Source organism: Ostrinia nubilalis, chromosome 5 (genome assembly GCF_963855985.1).
Source record: "Ostrinia nubilalis chromosome 5, ilOstNubi1.1, whole genome shotgun sequence".
NCBI lineage: Eukaryota > Metazoa > Arthropoda > Insecta > Lepidoptera > Crambidae > Ostrinia > Ostrinia nubilalis.
Window position 1 is genome coordinate 16,721,098 of NC_087092.1, and position 23,678 is coordinate 16,744,775.

Sequence of the window (23,678 nt, forward strand, 5' to 3'; positions counted from 1 at the left end):
ACTCAGTGTAACGGTTATCAATTTCATCTAAACTCCCACCCAATCAAGGTATTTTCCGAAAGAATTAGATCTATTTAAAAATAAGTAATAACCAAAACAACTCAGTCCTCCTAGACTGCATCTCATTTAACACCAGGTGCGATTGCAATCAAATACCTGCCTTGTTATGCCTAAAAATGTTTTAATTTTGTTAATTTTTTAGCAGCCCTAGTTAGCCTGCGCCGGCGCACGTCATGAACAGCTCCTTTGTGCGGTGTGATTCACGAATTACGCTGATTATTGCGAAATTACCTCAAAGTACATGACAAATGGTTTCTCGGTAGGTACGATTTGGGTCGAGAGGGTTATTATTTTGTGCAGTTTGCTGGTTTACAGCAAGCATGTTGGTTTACACAGCGTTAAAATATGCACTAAGAAGTTTTGGTTCCTACAATGTTTTATTCTAAAGCTTCAACCACACCAACGCGTGCAGATCGCCATCGCTGGCGCGATCAAAGGCCAATGACAGATCGCGCGACCCATGACAGTTCACGCGACCTGTCATTGGCCTTTGATCGCGCCGTGATCGCGCCGGCGATGGCGATCTGCAAGCGTTGGTGTGGTTGAAGCATAAGGTAGGTATTGAAACTTGAAGCAGTAGGAATTAGGAACCTACACAGTTATTTTCAGATTGCTGATTTTCAACAAATACTGCGTACTCCGGTCAAGTATTTTTGTCAGCAGTAGCAGTTGTTATGCTTTATGCACCAAACGTGCCTGAAGGCCTGGCATACTTTCTTCTAGATGTATTTTAGTAAAATGTAAAAGTTAAAAAATTATTTCGTATGCAAAATTCTACGCAAAACATTTATAATGCAAAAGTGTACAATATGACCAAACAATTTCTTAAATGAAACGTCAAACGCCCAATGAACTCAAATGCACACACTACGAGTACAATCAACACTGCACCGACATACATATTCATGTCAGCAGGAACATATCGCCCAATCAGCGCCATTATTGGCGAGCCTGCGAATACTCAGGGCCGCACTCAGGACTCGGGGCCCGGGGCGTTTGTTAGGGGGCTATTACCATACAAAAAACAAACTATGTACTACTATTACACTAAGCTGATTGTGCTTAATGATGGTAGCGTAGGTAGTCATATCATCCTTAGGACGATTTGATTCAAATAAATTAATATTAAGATTCATAACAAAAGATACAACATCTCTGCTTGTACTTTGTTGTACTTATTTGGTACAAAGCATATCAGACTTCAGACTGAATGTTTTTGCGTAAGATCCTACTCTGTGTTTAGCTTGAAGTCCTGTCGTCTGTTAATATAATTACTAAACTGGCAATTTTATCCATGTTAGCTTTGTATGTATGTAAGGTATTCTCGGTCTTACTGATTCCAATAAATAAATGAAATCTTTTGAATTCATAGTCTAACATTCACTATGCCCTAACTAGGGTTTAAGGTGTAGCGTTACCGCTTCTCCCCTGAATCCAGCCCTGCCACCTCGCGAATGGCTCTTAATATACCTACTGCATGTCATGTCTATCACATTCCAGCAGAACAATGCGTTGATGAGGTTCATTGTCTCTGGCCAAGACCAATGAAGTGCGAACGTCCACGGTGATTGTTCGATTACATAATGTATTGCTTATGCTTTTCATTCAACTCAGCGCTTGAATATAGGCAATATAGAGTTTTAAAAAAATAGGTTCTACGTCTATGAAATACTAATAGGTACTTACAATATTATACTAGACTATAAGGTTTACATTTCAACGGTATTACGAAAGTAAAATTTAGCTACATCTCAATTTACATGACTGTTCAAAATTCATCTGCTCAGCTGCAACAAAATTGCTGCCCGAGCTCTCTTATTGGGAAAAATGAATGACAAATTAAGCAACAAAGACAGAATTTATAAAGTGGTTCAAAATTCTCAATTAGATTCACCTATTGCTACTTTAGTACAGTCAGCACTTGTGTAAATGATCATTGCGAGGGACTCTAGTCCTTAGCAAAGGTTATAATAAGGGTCAAAGTCGCCCGTAGTTTGGGTCAACACACCCATTCACAACGCATATTTGGTGCTGGCGAACAGAATTGGGTAAAAGGCGTGAGGTGATAGCAAAGAAAGGGTAGGGTGACCACATAAGCCCATTGGTTACGAGACGTTCTTCTTTACAAGGTACAAAGATCCAAAAGAAAAATGAGGGAATGTGTAAGAAAGCACATGTTAGACTAAGTTTCTAGCAAACTTTTACTTACTTTTAAACGGTTGTTTTAGTTTTGTAGAGTCGAATTCTGACAGAGTCCGTTAAATTCAAGTTCAAAGGAAATTATAATTTGGCTGATGATAAGAAGAACTGGCGCATGAAACTCCATCACATTTTGAGTCTTGTTAACTATCGCCAGTATGTATACCTCTGTTAGTTTTAAATATCAGGGTTGGGATTTTATTTACATCTTCTTAATCTATCGAGTGGATTCTTGTGACAACTTTTGGATCGCGTCGTGGAGAAGTTTACTATGGACATAGGTACCCGAGCATTAGAAAACTTGGCTCATGTTAGTACTTTTGTCACATACAAAGGGTTAAAAATGATTCATAATGTAATAATATGTTCATAATTTACTAGAAGTTAGTGTGGTGACTCAATCGTGGGTTACGATTAGTCCCGCCGCGCCCCCTAGCGACGGGGAATATCTTTATTACCCTAAAGCAACGATTTTACACTTCCCGAAGGGGAAACATTGTTGTCTAATGTGTTTAGATTTTACATGGCAACATCGTGTAGGAAGGGCTTAAGGAATCAAGTTTTTCATGAGCTTTTACGAAGATAAAAGTTTGTTGACGAACGTGTGACCGGAAATGTAACATTCTGTCCCAAACTGATTTTGTAAAAAGTGACAAAAAAGTATTCATGATGTTTGTCTTTAGGTACGAGTAGGTTTTGTATTGTAAGAAATTAAAAATATCCTTTAATTTTTTATAAGACTTGGAACCTCGTTTTTTAGTAAGAATCACCTATCCACCTGAAAAACTAAAACAACTAGAAAACAATCTGTGTATCACTTGTCAGTGCTGAAAAAAAAAAACGAAACGCCTGAAAAAAAGTGTCGTGAAAAGCGGGTCATCAACAAAGAGTACAATTGCGTACTATTCGCGGGGCTTTCGCAACCGGCAGGTGGCGCCGCTTGGCGGAGCGCCACATGTGACTCACACCTGCTTTGGACATCCTCTGAAGATCACCGATTTATTTTGACTGTAGAGTAACACACAGGTGACTTCATTACAGGTAGAGATAGTAAATTGTACAATGACAGAGAAGCAAATAAGGACAGTTGAAGGTTATGTAGGCCCAAATGAAGAGGGGCATATCGTTCCTCATAAGATACTGCGTTATTTAATAGATGCGGTATTCGTAGGCCAAAATTGGCTTACAAAATAGGTCGAAATAAGTGGCAGTAATATTAGGTGTTCATTGAACTACATAGAAGCGAATGCTGCTCAATACAAAAAAGACTTGTCGTAGCCACACTAGTGTGTCTGGAATCTCGGCATTCGATCAATTAAAGATTAAGAACTATGTACTGAGGAGCATCATTGAACCTTTTTCCACTTTGAGTTGTAAGAAATGAGGTCGCATGCAACAGCCCTAGGATTTGACTTGATCTATCGCCATCAACAGTAATCTTCATTACAATCAAGTAATATGAAATCAAAGGCCTCGATCGCCAGCTGTGTGTCATAACACTAAATTCCCAGTAAGCAGGAACAGGCGACACTGAGGTGTGCGCCGTAAATACCGCCCTTTCCGCCGACAGAAATAAATACGGCTCCTGCGCACGATCCAGAGGTGACACTTTCGATGAGAGCTACGAACTATGTTCTATGGGCGACGGGAGCTAGTTGTAGTAAAGTGTTTAGAGTTATATTGTTTACTAGCGGCCGCCCGCGACTTCGTACGCGTGGATCCCGTTTTACCCCCTTAGGGGTACGGCGCACGATCCAGAGGTGACACTTTCGAAGTGAGCTACGAACTAACTATGAATGCTCATGAGCTAGCTAGTCGACACTTCGATGTGAGCTACGAACTATGTTCTATGGACGACCGGGAGCTAGTTTTAGTTATATTATTACTTTATCCTACGTTCTGGTCTGGGTTTGATTCATCTAATTCTTAAGCTGAGTTGCACATCTTACTTTAGCTTTGACAAACGTCAAAAATCTGTAGAACTCCATACAATAAGCACCGGTTATTGTTATTGTTACGGTTCTATGTAATAAGGTGGTGCAACTCAGCCTTAGATATGCCACATTAATTTGACGTCAAGTTGGTTTTAGCTATGATGAATTTTATCAGCATGAAAGGTTTAAATGTTGCTGTATAGATCCTTCATTTCCTTCATGTGTTCGTTATGCATATCATGCAATTAAAACTACAATAAACTTCTCTTATTTGGTTTGAGTAAGAGCCTATTGTATTGTAGTCAAACACAAGTGTTTCTAGAGAGTACATAATATCGTTTTACATTTACGACAATAATCACCACCTTACCACGATTTCTTGTGAGTCTTACCGCTAAACGTAAAATGAAACGAATCGTCAATATTTTGATTGGAAAAGTCACGGTCTTGGAATCAAACCCGAGCCGTCAGCTGAGTCAGCGAGTCGAAAGCGATTTGGCGAGAGTGCCGACCGGGATTGAACCCGGCTATTTCGGCGCTGGCCCGCTGCCAGCGACCACGCCTGCTCGCACGCGATAGGGAAAGGGATGCGACGGGCTGCCTGACGTGTCGATGGTTTATTGTAGCTTTACTCAATAACCTGGCCACTTAAAGATATTTACTTCATGGCTTTTGCTCGAATCGCTAGTTAAATTCATTAGGTCATGCAAATTCCTGTACGTGAGTGTTGTTGTACATAATGTAATTTAATACATTCAGCACAACCATAAAGTTTTATGTAATTATGTATTGTGTAATCAATGTATGTATTTAAAACATTCACGTAAAACAAACATTGAACAATACACTTCATTTGTCCACGGCGTGGTCTAAGGTAACTGCTGGCGAATTCGTCAAGATCCTACCTAATCCAAAACATCGATATTCACCTGTCCCTAAACCTCCTTGCCCACAGTCGCGATGATCGATTTGTGTCTGGGCTGGTCTAGAATGGCACATCTTAATTGAGGATACAGGATCGGTGGGCAGTTAAATTTTACGAGAAACAGGCCCAATGGCACCCGCACGTGTCCAGTGCTTGCTATTCTAAGTTTATTATTGCGCAACTGCCGATCAAAGATGACAGAATTGTGGATTCTGATGAAGATCGTTAAAGATCTATGTATATGTACTCTTCATTCAAGATCTTTATAAACAACTCTTACTATGATGAATGCGAAAGACAACAAACGAAAACCATATCAAAGGCCAAGTCGCCCGGAAGTGGGGTGGGACGCAATATATTTTATACCAAGCCTTTTGAAGACGACCTCTTGGTAGACGATGATGCATCAAAATGTTTAAATTTTTTTGGTTTTATAGTGTAAAAGGATGCCTTTTGCCCCGCCATTGGGTCTTGTTCAACAAACGACGATGACCTCAACAAATAGCCCGAATTCCTCGGGCAGTGCGAGACGAATCCGAGCGAAAATAACTCGAGAATGAATCGAGCCTTTGTTGAGGCAATCGATTCTTACTCATTCACCGATTACAATGTTAAACTGTTTAGTGCCGGAATTCGCTCTTGGTATCATGTGAGATGTTCTTATGTAATGCCGATGTAAATAAAACTGGACTTTCTTTTTAGTGATGCGTAAATGAGGTCAAACAAAAAGTTTTGTCGTTGTATGCGTAACACAAGGACGTCAATTCTGTACATTAATGTTGAGATGATTAGATACCTAGATACTCGTAGATTGCCGTTTCTATATTGGCTCATAAAATTAGCTTAGTTGTTACATTACGCGTAGAAGATGATCATCTTTACTGATTGAACTATGCACATAACGGTATTGGCAATCTGGGATACCACCTTATTTACAATAGCTACCTCTACATTTCTTGTTTCTAATTCAACCACCTGTTTGTTCCAGGATCCTGGTGGGGGCTCCCGAAGACCAGCCCACGTACACGGAAGGAGTCTCGCGACCTGGTGCCGTGTATCGCTGCGAGCCGGGCTACCGGGGCTACCCTGCCGAGGGCGACCGATCTAGGCCGTTAGAAATGTGCTCCGAGATGGTCTTCGATAGGAAGAGAAGTAAGTCTCATTCATTTGTTATCTGGGGCGATGATATATTGATTGTCAGATGTTTTTTTTCTAATAAGGAGTGAAATTCTCTGTCAGCCTCTGTGTTTGTAGATAGATACAACCCATAGGCCTCTAATGCAAGAGGGAACAGTCACCTTCTGGTCAACCTCGCACTATCATAGGTTAGATAGCATTCCCCTGGGATTGTTATCAAGAGCAAGAAACACTATGGACTGACGGCTTCAAGGTAGCAGTGGCTTTTATAGCCTTACTTCATTAATTCGTGCATAGCATTCGTATTATGAATATCTTCTAAAATCTTTACTAGATTTGCAAATAATTTCATCTTTCCAAAAAAAGAAAGTTTTATTTCTGATTCATTCTAACTGCGGCAATGAATTAATACCATTAAATCACAACGCATTTTCTTCCTCGTCCCTATAAAGCGTTATACCGCTGTGAGCGTCCCCAAATAAGCGAGCGCTATACAGAGTGTCATAACCCCACAATAAGTACGTCCAGCGGGAGCAAGTTGCTTGTAGCCCATACTTGGTGCAGCATTTATTACTCTACACATCTGACAGATCTGCAGATCCGCAGTAACTGGAAAAGCATAGAAAGAATCCATTGGGCGTAAAGCATGTAGAGAAAAGAGCACATGCAGTGAGAATCAATGTGTGGTCCTCTACAAGCATTAGTGGACAGTCCATGTAAAAAAATTAAAGAACCAGATGATAATAAAAAATCTCGTCTTAGTTTAGACTCAGGAGCTTTTGAACAAAAAAATCTTTATTGGAATTGGAATACCTATAATGAACAGTAGATGAAATGAACAGTAGAAACACATAATTATCCAAATAATCACATTTTAATCAACAGATTAAGTAGGTCACATATTTTTACTGACTGAAGTTAATTTTTTTTTTTTTTTTTTTTTTTATCCACAACGAGGAAGCTCTTGGCCTGTATCTCACCTGATGGTAAGTGATGATCAGGCCGAAGGTGGAAGCGAGCTATTTATTTCGAGAAATTGAGATAAATAACGTTTTAAAAATAATCGTCACTGAAAAACTATCTTGAGAGGAGCTTCTATGCTAGATCTGTTCTTCCTATTTTATCTAATTCCTGCTTAGATAAATATTAAACAAAATTGAAATAGGACTGTCCATTTATGAGTAGTACTAAACTCATTAGTTTGTTTGACAGACGAGCTAGCCTGGTATGTTGCCGGCGATCCTTATTGGACTGCAATGGGTATAGAAGCCCATCTATTGCAGTGTATTAATGCAATAGAGAAATTGCACGTCAAACTCGTATCATTCGCTGATGGAGCACTTATTAGAAACTTATGGTTGTTTGTCTTGGATATGATTGAAGCGATTTCTTTGATGTCTGTGTACTTTATGGGAGAAACTCTTTGGTTTGTTTTATGATGAAATATTGGCTACTTCTGTAGAGTATGAAATGAATTTTATATTTTTGAATGGTTTTAAGTAGGTTAATGTGTAAAGACGAATGTTGTGTCATAAAAGGGAACAGGAATAGCATTATTAGAAGTTCGTTTAACAGTACAACCATATTTCTGTCAAATCATTTTAGGAGGTTAGGTTCTAAGCTTGAAAGTTTTGGTCATTTTACCAAGCTGCATAACTATAATGTAACTGCATGCACTGAGCTCATAACAAAGTCATTCAAAGCATTGTAGAACACGTCCTACATGCGAGATCTTAGATCCAGCGCGGGTTCTCGTGCGCCTCAGATCATAGAAGGGAATAGATGTGAAACGGGGGCGTGGCGCGTGTCTCCGCGATATGCCCAGAAACGAACATCACCCGCGACGCCAGGTTAGTCGCGATTCAGTCGTACTGAGGAAATGTTCTCCGATATTGTTGGATAATGCGTCGTAACGTGCAATAACATAAGTGAAACGAAGAACTACAGGAACAATGAAGTCATTTACCACATGTAAGTATTGCAAATCCATTGGTATTTTGCTTATAAATAAAAAAAACTAAACATTTTTACGAACGAATTCAGTGCCGTGACATTTACTGCGATATCGAAATTAGTGGTGATAAAAATTCAAACACGTTGTACATTGACGATTTAGTTAGCAACCACTTTATGTCATGCGTAACTACTGCGCAATGTATTTTATTTCTTCCGATATCCACTGACGCGTGAAAATACACAGTACGGCCGCATGTGCCGGTCGTAACATAGTGCAGGGCTCGTGTTCTAATACAGTTTCCTATTATCGATAAATAGAAGTAAATTATTATTTTCTATTTTCTAATTTTGAATGAAAAAATCATGAGTTGCTTGCGATTTTTAAGTTTTTACAAAAACAATAACAATAGTAGAAGGGATTAGTAACTGTCAAGTATGTAATTACTATAAGAGCTAGATGAAAGTCTAATATAGGCATTATTTTTGATAAACATAGGCGGTACGAATTTCGCCATAATTAAAAAGTTAATGCGCGATAGTAGTTAATAATAATTACAGTGATCCTGTTATTATTATTAAAGTAAATAATAATTATATTACCAATATTGTAAATACTGGTAAAAATCGCAAGTACCTAAAAGTCATGGGTTAAGCCCATGACTTTTCATACAAACTTTGTCAGTCTATAACTTCTATACTCCATCGATAACGACATTGAGCTTTGGTTGGGGTAAATTAATATAAGGTAACTTCATTTAGTCCCAATAATTGATTCTGAGTTTTTCGTCCATACAAAATGGAACTGACTCCTTTATGCAAAAATCGTTAGAGAACATAATAATAACGTATAATAATAAAAAGGTTTTCATACAAGCATTTTTTAAACCAATTTCGAGCCTTGCCCCCAGGATTTAAAGTATCGATATCTTATCGACTCCATTAATTTTATCTTTCTTCTCTCTAATTGCTTTTTTCAAAGTGTGCGTCACGTCACGCGGCCATTGATTGGCTATGGCCAATCAATGGCCGCGTATAAGGCACGCCTTCTGGCCAATCACAGCACTTTTAAGCCGGTTGCACATGTTGTCGTAGACTCTCAGTCGCTTTGTTTTTACACAGTTGAATGTGTGTGTGGGAGCTGTGGTGGGGGAAATGTGGGGACACTGGTTCTCGTTGTAGTTACGCGCGACTTCATATCTATTCTCTTTCTATGATCTGAGGCGTGCGCACATCGGCGGTGATTTACTGCGCACTACCGGCGCTACTGCGGTCTACTGTTGTCTGCTTTCATGTCATTGTTAGGAGCATGCGTTTATGTTTGTATTCGTGTTTATTATGTGCACTTATGGTACACTTGTACTACAGTACCTAACTAGGATAGGGCAATAATTGTAAAAGTTTCCAGTTTTATTTTAACCCAAGCAGCTTAATTATTTGGCACATATGTTGTTTTATCTTATTTAGTTTTAAGCAGCTTTCTTTTGTGGTACTGGTTATCACAGACACAGTTATATGTATCTATCTATCTACCTATTGAGTGACCCTGACTGGAGCTTTGCAAAAGTTCCTAGGAAGCTGTAACCAATTCCTTCGTTTTTCCGCTAGTACTTTGAGTAGTTAAGACAAAGCCCATAACTCCAAGGCGCCACATATAAACTGTGCTCAAACGTGCGCCGGCGCAGAAACAGATGCGCCGCGTCGCACGTCAAATGAAATAATAGCACAGCGAAATGTATGTTCCTGCGATACCACCACAGTAATTCATACGTGTAAGGCGCGATGGATGGCTTGCGTTCACAATGGATAGGATCACATTTTATTGCATTGTACAACATGCCATATTACATAAATACGATATAATACGATAATATTCTTATTTCTTAAGATATACTAATAAAGTTTTCAGTTTACCTTGTAAATCACTCACACTTAAATAGAGCTTTTTTAAGTGTTGTTGATGTAGAGTTTTTTTTTTCATGTTTAACCAATCTGATAGGAGACGATTGATCTGTAAGTTACTAGTTCTGTTTTGTACTGTATTAATAAATGGTCCTTCTGTAGAGTTTTCAATTAAAAAAGCTGTCATAACCAAGTGCCGCGTATGTTATTGAATAAAATGCGGCTACTTTTTCTTAAGTCACTCGTAATGGTTGTAATATTGCAAATATGAATAACTTACATACAGTGTAATAACTGCTACATAGTATGTTTCTCTTTCCTTGGACATGCAATTTGTAGAAGTTACAAGCACTTCTAGATTATCTCAAGTTTTTACACCCGTATTTACAAACGATGCTTGCTTAAGTGAAGCAGCAAATCGAACGCACAGAGCGTTGAATAGAGCTCTGTGATTGGTGTGTGATCCTGTGCGTCCACACGCACTGTGAGACCTCATAATAATAATTGTAAATACGGGCGTTACATTGTTAAGACAATGACACCTCAAGCTAATCACTGTGACCTCTAAGTAGTTGTAATAGAGGCGATTTTTCAACCAAAATGGACAGTCAGACGTGCTGTCGTCTGTACAAACATAACCCAATTCCTCAGCTTTACACCCGAACCCGAAGCGAAACACTCAGGATTCCGCAAACCGCACTAAATAAAGATAACAAAAGCTCCTTTGGCGCCTATTACGTAAACCAATAGCAACCGGTTGCTATGATAATTACTGATGCTATGTCAGTTGCTATTACATAAATATAATTATTTAATTCTTTGCCAATAATAATTGGCTATTATTGACCAAATCATCATTTAAATTGTATTGTTAGTTTTAAGCTAATTTGTTGAGGGAAATTGTGAGTGACCAAGTATTATTTAACGAAATTGTTGAATTTGCTTATGACTACATTCTTGATCAGTGTTCTGTGTAGCGGCATTTTGTTCCTAATTTTTGTCTTTAAACTTGACTTTAAAATTTAGATTAAAGAGTGTCAGAGAGAACTCATCCTTTACACTGCGCGTGGCACGACACGCACTTGGCTAATTTTTATTTCTTCTTAATCTTGCTACCTACATGAGCTGCGTTAGAGTATTGACGCCTACATTTCACATTAATCAAAGTTCATAGAAGATAAACAGGAGCTAAATCAGCAACATGGCGGCCAAGATTTTCGTCACAGGCCTGATAGAGATAATCGCACGTAATCTCCTTTTACAGCAGTTTCGTAATCCACCCCCGGTTGCACAATGCGCCCGCGGCGGACCGCGAGCGACACCATAATTCAGCGGTTGTTTTTTACGGTGCCCGAACATATTTTGGGGTAATCCGACATAATGCCTCGTGGCTGCGTCCGGTGTTAACCTTTGCTGGCCATCAAGTCAAGGGGGCATAATAAGATTATTTATTTTTAAAAAATACACACAATTTTAAAATGCACTTGTGTACCTACCCTATAAACGCAAAAACTCATGAATTTGTTTTTCTTAAACTTCACTCAAAATCCATTCCTGAAACCTTTCAGTAGCTAACTGAAAATGAAAAAATCAGTCCACAAAACAAACCGGTCATTTTTGTATAAAATAATGACTTTTTAAAAACTACAATTATTATTTTTGAGATGTAGTTAATATGTTTTCTTAACTAAAAAGTTATTGTATCTAAGCACCAAAACACAACCACTAAATTCCAAATGTTTTCGCCAACACATGCATTTGAATAGTTTCTCCCTAAGTAGGTATATTGTTTTCCAAAACTATTCACATTATTTTATAGAGTGTCAATCCAATAAACTGAACCAAATGCATCTAATTTTTAATCAAAACGAAGAATGTGTGCCCAATGAATATATTAATAGATTTAATACTTTATTTAACGGGTGTATCAGCCCATTGCAGTCAGGTTGTGCCAATTCCTTGGGTTATTAAAATGCAAATCCCTGATAACATACATTCTAATCTATTGATTTAGAGGCCTAATAACGTTTTTGAAGGAAATTATCGTAGTTAATTAAGTAAGCAAAGTAGAATTTACGATGGAATAAATTATCTAATAGTACTTAATTGCATACATCAATTCTTAATTTTGTATGCAGGTTTACTTTGAAGCTAGCTGAACCATTTAGTGTCATCCTGTCATTAAATATCTTAATAGATAACTTTAACCCATAGAAAAGGAAGCTATGGTCGAAAATATTTCCCTGAAACTTTTCAAATATTTCTTTTCATAAGAACTTTTCTCGGTCTTCAATAAGTAACCAAACTGGTTCAGTTTTAATGGAGTTTTGCACTTAAGATCAAATAGGATACCTACCTACTATACTTATAATTTAGTATTATTGTACAGTTTGTATGTGTAACTTCTTTTACGAATATAACATATTCATTCGAACTAGGTGCCTATTTGGTGATGGTAGTTACTGGCCTTGCCACATGTCGATAAAAGCTGCCAAAAGTGGAAACCTGTTTCACTTTAAGCCCGTTAATTCTCAATTTAATTAAAGAATTTGCATTTAACATTGAAATTAAGCTTCATTGAGTGACAACATTATAGTGGCCTATATTTTTGTAGTAAACACATAATGCCCCAATTCTGGCACATTAGGTTTCGCCTTGAACATTGCAACATAACGTTTCTATTTATAAAAACGAACGGGAATGACTGGCGGGTGTAAAAATACAGAGGAACGCTGTTTCCGATGGTAACGAATACGTTACAGAAATGAGATCAAAATGTTTTCATCCATTAAATTCATGGTTTCCTTAATCAACTTGGATTTGGAGTATTTGGATTTCCCAATCTTGTTTCTTTTTAATTCTGATCAAATTGACGGAATCACCTTACGAAATAATCCAAATAATACTTGGCCTCTGCTTTTGAAATTAAACTAAAACAACTTATAGAAAAGGCAATAACTTTTCTACTTTTACATTTTGAAGTCAATTAACCCTTTTTAAACTGTTAAACAATTGAATCCAGTGTATCTGACTGCATCTCACTTAACATCTAGTGTGATTGCAATCAAATACCTGCCTTGTTCTGCATCTAATTACTTTGCTTACGTATTTCAAGTCGTACCTATATCGTATTCTTTAATCTATTTTAAAAATGAGGTCATCGAAAGTTAGTTAATGCAGCTAATCATTCAACTTTCACCTCAAATTCGGTAAACCAGCTATCGAATGAACTCTGACCTGATAGAGAACATTAATTACGACAGACAATTAGCGTCTCCATTCATTGAAGCTAGAAACGGGATTGTGTGCGTTGCACACAGACTGCTGTTACGTTGTTATAGTAGGCGGGGACTGTTGTCTTAAAGACCGGGGTATAACTGGTTTAACTTGGTGATTACAATAATAATACGGTGAAGGCGCTAGGCAGTCTTTTATTATGGTTATTAATTTTAATTATTTGTGTGCAATTATTTTTCAATAAGTTCTAATAGGATATTGCAGGCTTGAATCAATCCGATTTGTCCGAAATGAAATAGATATGACATGTAATATTTTTAATTCGGAGGACGTTTTCTTGACTGCTTATTGAGCAATGTTAGTCATTCTTCACAAACAAAAATGACAATATCTGTTATTTTAGTTACCTGAGAGTACATAATTATATCCTTGAAAGTAATTTTAATATGCAGTTGGATGTAAATTAAGGGCTGAGTCTGAGTAGAGATCAGTTAATCAGATTTCTTGGACAGCAATCTCAATAATAGAGCATAGCAAATTGATCCAAGCCTACTGACGTTTAACCCTTTGATTCCCGATTGCACAACGTAATTGGAGCACATTACCGTGTCTAACTACTGAAACATTAAACGCCAATTTGCAGATAATTATCACGAACTCTTTAAACACTGTAGAATAATACCAGTACATCAAAAAGTATACTATAGCTTGCTAACAGAACAATATCATCGAGAAGAACTACGCGTGCCAATAAAACATAATAAACTAACCAGAAAAGTAAAAGATAAAAAGGTCTCAACTATATCTGCTAAAAATACCTACGGTGCAAGAACCACTCAGTACATCGTTCCGAGACTGGTTAATCTCCTGCCAACTGAAATAAAAGAAAAAATAAACACTAAAAATATAAAAATTATACTTAGGAAGTTCTTTTATAATAATAATTTATAATCAACATACCGTCGTGTTGCTAAATACCCATTAATCTACCTAATCTATAAATATTAATTGAACTACAAATAACATAACACAATGATAAAACTTACCCTTAACTACCTTAATATAAATTACTAAAACTATAACAAAACTTTCCTCTGACCAAACTATGCACTTATTACACATCTTACACAGAGTCATACTAGTTTACTAACTAAAATAAAAAAAAAAAATATATTTCTTTGGAACAAGCATAACTTGTATTACATAAACATGAAGACACCCTGTAGGTACGTTGCAAAAAATAACTAGCGGAACGCTCGACCCGAGTCGACGTAGTATCGCGTCGTGCGACTCACCTCCAGTACGCCAAGCACGAATAACTTGCGTAAAGGTAATAGTACCGTTAACGTAAATAATTTGTATGAGAATCTGAGAGCGCCTCTATCGGACGTAAAACAAACTAAATTTGGCAGCACAAATGCCTATTGTATAGTAACGTAATCGTACGGTAAATGTATCGTATGATGTTTATACTAACTTTGCGATCACGAACCTTTTTTTGACGTATAGAATAGTAAGTGGCGATAGCTGGCTAACGTAAGCTTACGAATGTTTTGTCACGGTAAATTTTTCAGTGTTAAAACTTGCGTCGGAAGTAAAACGTGTTTTATAAATAAATTTCAGTGGGTTTTAATACATAAATTTACTTAAAATGCAAGGAGCGCGTAGAGTTGAACGTAGTGCATTGTATTATTATCTTGCAACAAGATTACTTGAGATTGAGGGAGGTAACAATGAACAAAGAGAAACTAGGTAAGTACGTGATAAGTTTTTCTATTAAAAAAAGCTTATTTTTAAATGATTTCATTTTTATTTTAATGCCCTGTTACAGAGAAATAAGTCGTAGATGTAAGGAGAGAAAAAAAATTAATTTATTAGATCTAAACGAAACCGAATTTAAGAATAGGTTTCGTCTTAGTAAAGAAGCTTTTATATTCTTATGCGATAAATTACGTCGACATACTTCTTTGAAGTCAACCAAACGAATTAGCTTGGAACTTAAGGTGAGATACGCAAACATTCTAAAAATATAGATTAATGAGTTACTGATGAATTTACTATTTCTAATTTCGTTTACACAGATTCTTTGTGCATTGTCTTTTTACGCCACTGGATCGTACCAAAGACTAGTTGGAATGGCAAAACATTTGGGTCAAACTACAGTCAGCAAGTACGTACGAGAAGTGACCGATGCACTTGTTAGTCCGCCAATATTGAATTTTTATATTAAATTTCCGACAACAAGAGAGCAAAGAGATGCGGTAAAAAATCAGTAAGATGTTTGTTTATTAAATTATAGCATTTACATTACCTTCATAAACATACATAACATTAATATTCTAATTTACCTCTAAAATAGAAAGACAAAATATTGTATAAGTAGGTACTCAACTAATATTGTAATTATTATTTTTTACAGATTCTACTCAAAGTTCGGCTTTCCTGGGGTCATAGGGTGTATTGATGGATGTCATTTCCATGTTTTTAAACCCAAAAAAGATATTGAACATTTATTTTATTGTAGAAAGCACTTCCATTCATTAAATGTACAAATGGTCAGTAACACAAACATGCCTGTAAAGTAGTGGATATAAATGATGAGTCTTATTTAATAATAATTATTTACAACATACTAAACTTTATTTCAGATATGCGACAGTGATTGCCGAATATTAAATATTAACGCAAAATATGGGGGAGCTACCCACGATGCGTTTATTTGGGATAACAGTATGGCAAATAATTATATGCAAGAACTACATCGGCATAATGAACAAGTTTGGTTATTAGGTAAATATTACGACGGCCTACGAAGTGAAAATAATTTTATTCGTTCCTTCAATCATAGTTGTATGTTAATTACAGGTGATTCTGGGTATCCTCAGCGACCCTGGCTAATGACTCCTATACCTGATGCTGTTGAAGGAAGCCCTGAAGCAAAATACACCCAAGTACATGGAAAAGCCAGGGTCACGATTGAAAACACCTTTGGGCGGTTAAAAAATCGTTGGCGATGTTTGTGTAAGGACCGCACACTACACTACACACCAAAAAAGTGTGCAAAAATAATAATGGCATGCAGTGTGTTGCACAACTTAGCCAAAGATTTTAATGTGCCCGAACCAGAGGAACACCTTTTAACTGAACCAAACATAATCTCTGGACATGTTTTCCAAGAGAGTGAGGCTGGAGACGACTTAGGAAGAGGACGAGCAATAAGAAGTGTGTTGGTTGATAGGATCAATAGGCTACACATGTAATCTAAATCTTAAAAAAACCTATGTATCTGGTTAGAAAGCTGTAATTTTAAGATATTTAATTTTTTTTAATTAAAACTAACGTAAGTATTTATCTAATAGTTTTATTTTGTCATTAATGTTATACATAGAGCTTAAATTAAATAATTACAAGAGAAATTAACAAACGATGTAAGCTTAATAGGACTTTAGTATACTTACAAGGCTACACGTAATTTCTAGATCTAAAAAAAACTTATAATGTATCTGGTTAGAAAGCTGTAATTTTAAGATTATTTAAATTGTATTTTTTTATTAAAACTAACGTAGATAATATGTAAACATATAAAAAGTAGTTTTATTTTTTCATTTATGTTGTACACACAGCTTAAGTTAAATAATTAAGCTTTGTAGTTTAATTTTTAATTCTAAATAGTAAAATAAATTTTCTATGTGATATTACATTTAATAAATACAAAATTACATGTCTTCTTTTTCAAAGTATCTAATAATAACATTCATAGCCTCTTTCATGAACTGGAGCCATTGAGCCTGTAAATTGAGCTCTTGGTCCCTCTGTCGCACCCTTTCATGGACTTCATACTCATGCACACGCAGTCTTTCGGTCTCTAACCTTTCAAAGGCCAAATCACGCTCTCTTGCATATTCTCTTGCTCTCCTATCAGAATCTACAAATATCTTCGCTACATTATTATTATCACATTTTTTCTTTTTTTGTGGTGGTGGTACCCAATGCTCATCTGATATAATTTTAATTTTTTGAGAAGAAGGTGGAGGTGTTGCAGTTTCTTCACTCTGAAGAGGGGGCAGCACCACGGTAGGTTGGCTACTGGTGCTTGGGGTGTTCCAATCGGCTTCTGTAAAGTAATTTAACAACTTGGTTTAATTAATTTCATTTTTTCAAATTTCATTTACCAGATTTTTATTTATTTATTTATTTTTGGGAAACATAAAATTTTTCATATTTTGTCTGATAAATTGTATAATGGAATGAATATATGTAGGGTGATTGCTACAGTTATTGGCCCTTTAAGAGCGTTGTGTAAGTTAACTTGTGTAAAAAGTAACAAAAACTCGACTTTTGTTTACTTTTTATATTTTATTATGAGAAAACAATATTGCTGCTATTTAAGCTAGTACCTATTTGGTGTTATACGATAAGAATTACAATGATAATTTTAAAAATATCAGAGATCACATTAAATTTAGCTATTGGCCCCAAAATCACAGTAATTGGCTCCTAGAAGTACAGTTATTAGCCACCGAAAAAAACCCATAAAAATCACTGAAACTTCACGCTTTGTAATCCTAACTCATTTTGTCTTTCCTTAAGATTAGCTAAGAATTCGTCATCAGTATCACTCTTATCGATTTCTTCATCTATCTCATCATCGTCAGTACATTCAGTAACATTGTAACAATTGTGACAAAGATAACTGTCTCCTTCTTCTTCAGGAATATGCTGTTGCACAAGATTTATGAAAGACACGGTGACATTCAGAGCATACTAAAAGTCTATTTTTTATAAGCTTTTTGCAAATATTACAGATTTGATTGGATACAGATACATTATTCTTACTTTTTTTTTATTTTAGCAGTTTTCTTTTCTTCAGCTTTCCGTTTTCTGTCCTCTCTTTTATGTTCTCTTTCAATTTTCCGTTACCTTTTTTCTTTCTCGAGGATTTCTTTTTCTTTAGCTTTTTCTTCCAGAATCCTCTGATATTCTGGTTACGGTAACGGTTCATCTCGTCGTTCTCGTTCGTCTACAAGTACCTATCTCATCTTCTTGGGTCCCAGTTTTAGGGTCTTTTGTCTCTCTTTCTTTATCTCTAGTTTGAAGTTCTCCTATTTCACTCAATGTTGATTCTTTCTCCCGACTTATAGGTTCAGGTTCATCTGTAACTTCCGCTTCCAATCCATTTTGCTTATAATAAATAGTCCCACAAACGATAGAGAATAAAAAAAATCATTGTTTTGCATTTCAGGTATTATTTGTTTTATTTTTTTAAACTGATTAAGTGTTTCTGTTCCAACTACTTATACCAACCTTAGTATACTGTGTTACCTACGGCATCTTGTAACAATCTAGGTAAAGTAAATCAATAAAAATAGTTATTGGCCGTGCATAAATGTCAGTAATTGGCCCCCCGGCTAATTACTGATCCTAATAGGTTAGGACGTTAGCATTTTAATAGCAAATATTTAAGGGTTAAATTAACTTAATCTTGAATAAAAATGCAATAAAAGTAAAATTTAATTATTGGCCACCTATGGCCAATAACTGAAATAAATTGAAACGTGGTATAGTTATTGGCCGGTCTAATTTTAAAGTTATTTTATTCCAAAACAAAGTAACTTAATCTATCTACATAAGCTACCATTTATCTCTTTACAAAAAAAAACAGTAAAATTACTATAACAAGAAAAAACAATTAAATTACGAACAATATTCATAAATATTTACCTTAAAATTTTGACAAGCATGCGGCTACTCGGACGACTCGTTGTCGAAAAAAAGCTTCTGCTGTTTAGAGTGCCATCTGTTCTTACTCTGACATACTACATTGGACAGCGTATTGCTCAGAGAAAGTATTTGTGTCTCTTTTCCACTCTTAATAACGTACATATGCTTGTTTATTTTTATTTTAGCCAAGGTGGCCAATAACTATGTACAGGCCAATTACTATAGCAATCACCCTAATTGTTTTATGGGCTATGCCTGAAATAAATACCTTTTATTTTATTTATTTATTTATAATTACTATAAGAACAAACCTGTATCTATTGTATCCAGGGTGAATTGGTTATCTTCTATATACCCAGGTATAATTATTTCTTCTGGCTGGGTGTTGGGCGTTTTTTCATCATCTTCATTCTGAAAAATATTTACATTAAACCGACATTAGTATAAATTAATAAACAAGTCTGTACTTATTATTTTTAAAACTTCGCGTAAATAATAGAAACTTTTAATATTTAGATAAAATAAAATTTTGTTAGACTTGTATGAAAAAGTAAAATGATATTTTGATACCTAAAACTACAATACACTGAAATAAAATTCAGACCTGCTGAAAGCCAGCTTCCACCACCGTCATGCCAGTAGCTGCCTCCACTCCAATGATTTGCATGACCCTGTTTTCAAGGTCAGTCAACGATAATCGAAGTGCAGGTCCACCACCAGTACCGCTTGCAGCTCTATTTATCTTTGCCAGCTTTCTTTTGGTGTTATTTTTTAAATCACTCCACACCTTTACCACAAACAGAAATAGAACAAATCATTAGAACTAAAACTGACAAAAAATTAAAAGTATGTGGTATTGGCTTAAATGCAATGCCCATAAATAATGTCTTAATGACTTGGGTCGCACACTTAAAAGAATGAACCACTTGAGATCGCATACCTTGCGCCATTTCTCCTCCGATCGAGTCGCCTGTTCCATCACTGTTTAATTTTTCCGCTAATTCCTTCCATTTCATTTGTATGAAATGGCGTCCTCTTGGACCTCCGGAAGGTTTAGATAAGTCACCATATCTAGAAAATAAGATCCAAAATATATCACGCCATTTCAGCCCACACTTAAACCACATTCACAAATATTTGTATTTCATTCAACGTACTTTTCCATAAACTCTACCATTGCTACGTACTGCAAATGACTTGTCCTCATGCTCAAAATTAAAATACACTTTAATGAAGCTTCTTAAACAAAGAATGCTTATACTCAAAGAGTTCCTAAAACTTTTGAATTTGCTTACCAAAGCAAACTGTGTTTGACAGTCTGGAAGACCGTTCAGAAATCAAAACAGATGGAAAAAAGAATCTTAAAATATTTATTAACCAACATTAAAAATTAAATTTACTTACCTTACTACAAATATATGGAACATAATTTTGTTTCTTGATTGTTTTCTCTAAGATTTCACTCGAATATCATAATATATTCCAATAATTTCAGTTAATTAGAACACTTCAACATGTTTCCGAACGAATCATTGGTTTAGAAAGCTCAGCGAGCTCATTCGTGGGGACATCCCTACTTACGTTAGGATGACGTCACTCTCGTAATTGTATCGTACTAACTACACAACGACGAAAGTGCTTCGTGATGCCTACTAACGTATTACTGCGTCATAGTATAGTAGACACGATACGTTTACGTTACTACTACTTTGATTGTTCGTGCTTGGCGTACAGCTGGCAAATTTATTGATACCTACCGCCTTCCTATAATATTATTTTTTATACTTATAAGCTATTGCGATGAATGTGCAATGTCACAACAAACATTTTTATGTTTAGTGATATAAGAAATGTTAGATTATAAGCCTAACCTTGTAATTAAATTAAATAAAAAAAAAAAAAAAAATGAGGTACTCGAGCTATGAGGTAATGAGGTAACGAGCACCGAGACACGTGGGCGCGCGTGGGCGGCGTAGGCGCAGGGATATTATTGATTCAGTAGTTTTGGGTTAAGTTTGGAATTAGTTATTTGCAAACTTGTTTGTTTTGAGTGCGAGTTGGTAAAATATTTGCCTCGTTTCTATATGAAATAGATAGATGAATTGACACCCAAAGTAACCAATTCGCAACGCGACTTTATTCCAATTGGAATGAGGTTGTGTTGTCAACTTTTTGGCCACTTTAGGTGTAACGAACTATTTGACACTGACTAGATGACTGTACCTGTGTCAGGCTTGATTGTCCATACTATGTAAACATTAAGCAAACATTAGCTGTTTCCGAAGACCGAAATCAGCGAACCTAGTCACTTTTAAATTCTGTAACAAACTATAATGATCATTTACTTAAAAGTAAGTGTGTGTAGAATATTACAATTTCCATCGCTCTATCTATACTTAATCAATGCCAGAATAATGTTGTAAGACTCGTCAGTCCATCAATCCGTCTCATCAATCATTCATGTAGTATCGTTAATAATAAACACTGCACAATAGCTGCAGTGATAAGGTAACAAAAAGTGCGCGATAAGCGGCTCGGTGCGCAGGAGTCGATTACAATGCCGCTTGTGAAACGGAGATGAGTTTAGTTGTACCAACGTCGATAATTCGATATCGAAAACGTAATCTGATGCCTATAAATAAGTATATTAGAAGTAAACGGAAGATTTTAATTATTTCACCATTTAAAGTATGATTGACTGTCGCGAATACGCTTCAGTGATTGCTATTATTTGATACGAAGTTTAATTTCCTCCTACTTCTGGTATGGCGTTTATCGTGGATCATCTTTCCTTCCTGGCTATTAATTTATCGCCATGAGACATCTCTTAAGGCTTTATCGATATAGTTGTTAATTGTCACCTCCCTATGCGTTTGCATGATCAGCGTCTGCACCTCAATGGTTATCAGTTGAACTCGCTATCTGGAGCTTCCTCTTGCTTGTTTGACCTGTGCGCCGGCGCATCTATTCGGCGATTGTCATTCTTTATTGTTTGTTGTGATATAATTATACTTTATTTATGGATTTCGTAATGTACACAGATGTTTCTTGGAATTTGTTTAATAGCCCAGTGAATAAGTTTATAAATAAATTAGGATTACAACTCCATAAACGACATTTAGCTTGATATCATCGCCTATTGCCTATGTAATTTTATCTGCGACTAATTTCCACATCAATTTAAGAAAATATACTATCATTTATCAGTTCCGTTCCTTAACTCGCTTATTATTCTAAAATCATGTTCCCTAGTGTGTTATGAGGTGAAAATTTATTTTATCAAATCAATAGCTCTATGTTTATAAATGAATCACAAGACTAGTTCTTCTGTAAAGGCAGATTCTTTGCTGTCTTGCCATACTTATTCTAGGTCAGTCTAGCAATGGCGTAGTGGGTTTAGATCTGGCATTAGGGGCTATTTAGATGCAGCACTGAGAGGGGACAAAGCCGGCGCGTGCGCAGAATCATCATCGATTGACATGCGCCAGGTTGGCATGGGAAGTGCTGTGTAGTTAATAGGTGATTATGGAGGGAATTCATTTTAGAATCAATGAGAGGTGCCTTCAGCAAAAACATTTGTTATTTTACTCGTAATTCACAAACAGGGTACAGCCTTTTTGTGACGGGTCCCCTACCTAGTTTCGAATGCCGCTGTAGCGACGAACGCTGTTGTGAATTTTTTTCCACTGCCTCGTAGTTTCGAAAGCTTATGGACTCGAATGACGTAGTCGCGAATGACGTTGTTTTGAAAAATATCGCTCAAAGCAAGATTTTAAGTAAGATACGTTTTGTTTTGATATTTCCAAAAGGTTAAATACGTAATTTAAATTGTATTTGTTTCACTAGTGTTTCTTTATTTCATTGCCTATCGCTTGCAATCGTCTGTTCGGGATGAGCATTCGTGGCACGATCTTACGGTCGTGCGCTGCGCAAGCGCAATCCGCGCATCTAGCGCCAAATACAGGCACAAGTGGTGCGCGCGCATCACAACTCATATCTACTTTGTTACAGCTAGGTAGAACAAGGTATTTGTTGGTTCCATAGCTGTATAAACCTAGGTCTGTAAAAAATCTGTATTCCTCATCAGGTCAATCTTCACTACATTACAGGATCACGACCCTCTCTATCAGATGCAAATATACATAGGATTTGGTCTCCCAACACTCCCCATGCTGAAGGTTTGGGAGACTTGTGGATATTAAAAAAGCTAAAAGTTTTTCACATGTCTCAGCCAAACCGCATTTCTAAACGAAATCGTTTATCTAACTTCGAATATAAAAATGCTAAATTGATAGTTATTCTTTGAAATACCTGTTCAAATCACCAAAATATTTGACATCGTCATTTGCATTAATTTACAAATTAAATTATTCGTTCTAAGAATGCACAGTGGTATCAACAATCGACTGCCAAACCAAATTCACACGTCCTACATTGAGAACATCAGTTGTAATCTTTGAATTATTGTTTATTTCTTTGACCTTTCAACATTATAAGAGCCTATAATAAGTACACGTAACATTTGTCATAAATACCGTCAGTAAATCCGTGGGTCTCGATATTTGGTGCTGTGGGCGTGTGTGGGCGGTCGTGGGTTCGATTCCCGGCTT

General features: G+C 36.3%; 3 protein-coding genes across 4 annotated transcripts in view; 2 read left to right on the forward strand and 1 right to left on the reverse strand.

The window, feature by feature from the left end:
* Positions 1 to 23,678, forward strand: part of LOC135072054 (integrin alpha-8) — a 127,224-nt gene that overhangs the window by 25,584 nt on the left and 77,962 nt on the right. For both annotated transcript variants that reach the window (XM_063965991.1, XM_063965992.1), the window contains exon 2: positions 6,107 to 6,270. In XM_063965991.1, the coding sequence (XP_063822061.1) occupies positions 6,107 to 6,270 (164 nt within the window). The remainder of the gene's footprint in view (positions 1 to 6,106; positions 6,271 to 23,678) is intronic.
* LOC135072055 (putative nuclease HARBI1) lies at positions 14,662 to 16,642 on the forward strand. Its single transcript, XM_063965994.1, has 7 exons — positions 14,662 to 14,677; positions 14,971 to 15,099; positions 15,179 to 15,350; positions 15,429 to 15,619; positions 15,767 to 15,902; positions 15,996 to 16,137; positions 16,213 to 16,642. The coding sequence occupies exons 2-7, from the start codon at positions 14,999 to 15,001 to the stop codon at positions 16,605 to 16,607; spliced, it is 1,137 nt and encodes a 378-aa protein (XP_063822064.1). The 5' UTR covers positions 14,662 to 14,677; positions 14,971 to 14,998; the 3' UTR covers positions 16,608 to 16,642.
* Positions 17,064 to 20,024, reverse strand: LOC135072088 (uncharacterized). Its single transcript, XM_063966037.1, has 4 exons — positions 20,009 to 20,024; positions 19,673 to 19,855; positions 19,380 to 19,479; positions 17,064 to 17,461 (listed from the first exon to the last, which is right to left on the reverse strand). The coding sequence occupies exons 2-4, from the start codon at positions 19,733 to 19,735 to the stop codon at positions 17,064 to 17,066; spliced, it is 561 nt and encodes a 186-aa protein (XP_063822107.1). The 5' UTR covers positions 19,736 to 19,855; positions 20,009 to 20,024.

Excerpts from the sequence above, each read along its gene's own strand:
- LOC135072055 (XM_063965994.1), top strand. The coding sequence starts at position 14,999 with ATGCAAGGAGCGCGTAGAGTTGAACGTAGTGCATTGTATTATTATCTT. Across the intron at positions 15,351-15,428 it reads GAATTAGCTTGGAACTTAAG|ATTCTTTGTGCATTGTCTTT; the intron begins GTGAGATACGCA and ends TCGTTTACACAG. Across the intron at positions 16,138-16,212 it reads TGAACAAGTTTGGTTATTAG|GTGATTCTGGGTATCCTCAG; the intron begins GTAAATATTACG and ends TGTTAATTACAG.
- LOC135072088 (XM_063966037.1), bottom strand. The coding sequence starts at position 19,735 with ATGCAAATCATTGGAGTGGAGGCAGCTACTGGCATGACGGTGGTGGAA. Across the intron at positions 19,480-19,672 it reads TGGAAGCTGGCTTTCAGCAG|AATGAAGATGATGAAAAAAC; the intron begins GTCTGAATTTTA and ends AATATTTTTCAG. Across the intron at positions 17,462-19,379 it reads CCTGGATACAATAGATACAG|AAGCCGATTGGAACACCCCA; the intron begins GTTTGTTCTTAT and ends ATTACTTTACAG.